Source organism: Mizuhopecten yessoensis, unplaced genomic scaffold, assembly GCF_002113885.1.
Source record: "Mizuhopecten yessoensis strain PY_sf001 unplaced genomic scaffold, ASM211388v2 scaffold1437, whole genome shotgun sequence".
In the NCBI taxonomy this organism is placed as follows: domain Eukaryota; kingdom Metazoa; phylum Mollusca; class Bivalvia; order Pectinida; family Pectinidae; genus Mizuhopecten; species Mizuhopecten yessoensis.
This window is the reverse complement of record NW_018404046.1, coordinates 30,147-34,509: the sequence shown is the minus strand read 5'-3', so window position 1 is coordinate 34,509 and position 4,363 is coordinate 30,147. Positions and strand designations below refer to the sequence as shown.

At 34.7% G+C, this 4,363-nt stretch overlaps 1 protein-coding gene across 1 annotated transcript in view; it reads left to right on the top strand.

The window, feature by feature from the left end:
• LOC110462283 (protein draper-like) overlaps positions 1–4,363 on the top strand; it is a gene marked incomplete at its 3' end in the record, with an annotated part of 55,468 nt that overhangs the window by 27,152 nt on the left and 23,953 nt on the right. The window contains exon 8 of the mRNA XM_021516197.1: positions 1,701–1,907. Within this exon, the coding sequence (XP_021371872.1) occupies positions 1,701–1,907 (207 nt within the window). The remainder of the gene's footprint in view (positions 1–1,700; positions 1,908–4,363) is intronic.

Sequence of the window (4,363 nt, the reverse complement as noted above, 5' to 3'; positions counted from 1 at the left end):
CACTGTATAAAAAAAAAATGATCATAACTTGGAGAGCCTGGTGAAAATGCCACCTAAACTAAAGGTAAATGTTACAGACAATTATAATATATTATTTTATGTCCATCAAAACCTTGATGGGATGTTTGTGGCTAAATATTGTTTGATTTTAATGAATGATATCCAGCATAGGACTAAAACATACTTTTATCTAACTTGGTGAATGATTGTCGGTGCAGCACTTGTTTTCTTGTTTTGCACTTCTGCAAGCCAGGCCAATGCTAGAGTTAGCAAATAAGACAGACACTATACTTGTCTGTTCCTTAGCAATAGTAATCAGTGAAGAAGACAATCCATGATTATATAACAGAATAAAACAGATATATCATTATAATCACTCCATATAAACATGTACAATATGACAACAGTGGCTATCCCACTAAATATACATGTACTATATTATCATTTATAAACAAGTTTATACCACCTACCGGTAGCATGATACATTCAGTAGTATCATTGTCAGTATGAGAAAAAGTTGAGAACGACTTGAGAACAGATTGAAAAGAAATTGAGAACGGATTTCCCATATCACAAGCACTTGTGACCGTATTTTCTTAAAACATAAACGTCTGCTCACGCCAGATGACGTCCAAAACCGGAAATAGTGTCCACACAAAAGTGATTCGCGTACGAATATAGTCCGTCATAAACATATCAATACAAAGTTACGAAAAAATATTGTGAGAATAACAACACTATTTCAGGTGTAAATGTGCATATGGAAACGCCAATGGCGATAGGATTGTTTTTGAGAATGTGTTGTCTACGTAGTTTAAAGATTCATTGTATTCCTCCTATAAACTTCTATTTGTTTACGTTTGTCACAGGCGATCGTTGACCATTGAGCTTAGAAATCATTTGGAAAAAATAATGTTTAGCTGAGGTTTTTTGAATGGAGAAATATATAAGGTAGTAGTATATAGAATATAAATAGTTTATCATACAGTATTTTCAGTCTTTGTCGATCGAACAATTTTATCATCGCTCGCATGTAGATTAAAAATCTCGAGACCACCTGCGGTGGCCTCTCGATTTTATCCACGTGCTCGCGACAAACCCTGAAAAACAGTGTGATAATCTATAATTAAAAAACTAATTGATAATAATGGTATGGTAAATAACTTCCCATTTCGTAATGTTAAGAAATCAAATTTCCTGGCTGGTCGACCAGGATTGTGCCATCGTCACTTTCAATGGCAGTGCGTGTTTATTTGTACGGTACATATTCGTTATTATATTTCATCTTTACAAGACTCTCATAAAGTAAAGACAAACCATACATACATTCCTATGCCAGTAATAGTTAAAGTCAAAAGCCTTCATATTGCTTTCCTATCTTTCTGTCAGCGATGTACACCACAGATAAATATCATACATCCAAATCTTTATAAATAAAGATCGTGTCTCATTTGAGTAATGACGCTGTCTGAAAAAAGATCGCGTCTCATTTGAGTAACGACGCTGTGTGAAATGAAGGTCGCGTCTCATTTGAGTAACGACGCTGGGTGTAAGTTGTGAACGTAACAATTCACTGCTATCTCGGTGAACATGATAGGTATATCATAGTTTGTAAAATAGTCATTATTAAAAATGTTACATATATACTTTGTTCAAGTTTGACCTTGACTCTTGTTTTAATTTATCTTTATCGTCGACAGATCGTGCCGATGGCTTTGCCTTGTGGATATCAAACGATACAGGTATACCGTCCGGTATCAAATGCTACGAGGATGTGGACGCCGGCGTGCCAAACGTAATTCAAAACATTACCTCGTGTAACAGAACCGGTCAGAGAGTGATGATAATCATCACAAGGACACCACCACGAACAGAGTATATGGACGTGTGTGAGGTGGATATTTACGGTAAATATATACTTTATAGCGTTACGTAATGCCAGAGATGATTGTATTACAGAAACTGAAATAATGTAAATTTCATATTATCATGAACTGATGTTGCTCAAATTCATCTTGCATAGAAAGCGTTCAGTTAAAAATATGGTACAGTAGTTCATACTGGTATTAATATTTCAAGATTATAATTTCATTTTGTGGGCAAGTAGTGCAAATGAAAATACGTATTAACGACTGTGTTATATCAAAGTACATACATTCCTATCAGTTTATACATTGTATGTAAAGGTTAATTTGTAAAATAAATGTTCCTGTATTGTCTTCTGTGTTTTCTCACAACATTTGTGATTACTATCAATACAGATTTTAGTAATAACATTTCCAGGTTGTTTTACACATAAATATGGTGACCAGTGTCAATTCAATTGTACCAACTGTAAACACGGCTGTGACCCTGACAATGGAGTTTGTGATTCAACACACTGTAATGCTGGCTGGACTGGACCACGGTTTTGTAACCAAAGTATGTAGCATTAGGGACACATGTCTTTATTAGCATAGTGTTAACCCCGACACAGCAGACTTTAATTCTAATATGTTTAAGATGGTTTGTATTGACCACGATCTAACAATTAAAAACGTATAGGTGAAGGACAAGGAAGAAAAATAACCCCGACGCCAGAGATTTTGATTCAGTTGATATGATATAGAGCGGGCTTGTATGTACCACGACCAGACAACATCATGTAACAATTATATACTTAATAATACAAGACAAGGAAGAGCCATAATTACAAAGCTACTTCAGAATATATATAAGTGTTCTGTAAGAGGGACATGTGGTGAGCGATTCAACACAATCAAGGCTTTCTTAAAAATTCAGTTTCTCGATTTTTTTCGCCCGCATGTACTCCGCAGATTGGAATTTAAAGTAACCTCATACAGTACCCTTAAGGGCGCCTGGTTTCTTACCTTGAACTGTAACATTTGGACAGTTTTTTCTCTCTCTCCATTTATATATTTTTTTTATTCATTCCATACGTGATCGTTAATAGACAGAAAAAGGGAAAGCGTCGAAATTCATTGATTCCTTAGAAAAATCGGAACAATCGGAATAATTCTGACAATCAGGACTATGCAACACTAGATAGTAGTTTTTAATCGTCATTCTCATATTTATTAGAATTATTACACAACATTTATGTTGTATTTAATGAGACGGAACAGAAAACTTTAGCATGCACACATAGCACACCAACATATGTTATTTACATCTGTTAAACACATCTCTCTAAAGGGTTCAGTGCAGTAACATTAATTATGTATGCACTCTATTTCAGCTTGTTCATCACTTACATTTGGAGAGAACTGTGTTCAGGAATGTCATTGTAAGACGCCCGGATGTAACGGAGAGACCGGACAATGTAACACACCAGGATGCCAGGCTGGTTACCATGGAACCAGTTGCAGTCAAGGTTAGACACGGCTTTTGATATCATTGTTACGTGTAATTTGTCAGTTTGTTTGTAAACTGTATTTCTGTGAGCATTCATTTGTTTTGCTAATTCAGATGAAGACCATTCCCATATATATTTTGCAATCAAGAATACATTTTAGGTAAATGTTGGTTCTGTAAAACAGTGGAGATTGATATATTTCATTACTTATAGGTTGTTCGAACACAACGTTTGGAGAAAACTGCTCATCCATGTGTCACTGTGAAACTCCTCGTTGTGACTCAGGTACAGGTAGAGTCATGTGACACACGTAAGTTTAAAATGTCATTTAGCATTTCTATGTAGCTAAAATATTTTTAGAGTTTTGGACATACAAATGTCCTGTAGCTATACCATTTGTTGAACGAGTAATTTTAGCAAAAACCAACATAATAATGATACAGGTATCATTAGACTGGTGGGAAAACAAGCTAGAAGTTTGATATATAATAGCCATTTAAATATGAAGTTATTTCATGTTGTACTTAAATATGAATATACTATCTGTAGCTCACCATGCATAGGTAGCTATGTAAAGTAGCGCACAGTGTCCATGGGTGATATATTTGTACAATGACTTTACCCTGTAATATAACATGTATCAAAACTTAAAAAAACAATGAACACTAACATTAGCATATACATGATGAAGTGGACTATGTTGGCTTCAGAATTATTTCAAGATTTTTTTTCCATTTGGTTTGAGACTACAGTTTTGGCTATTTTACAAATCGGTGTCTACACAACAAAAGCTAGCTTTACATGTAGATCGCTTTTGTAGTCAGCACACGTGTAAGTGTTGTGAAAAATCTGCCTGAATAACCTATGATATTTAATTTTAGACAGTTTTTAAGAAAAAATACTATCTGCGGGGCTCACATTTTGGGCTAAAAACACGTTTTCTTTTGCATTTTTTGGGTGTTCTTTGATGTGATAACCATTGTTTTCAAAGAAACCAAATTTGGGGAT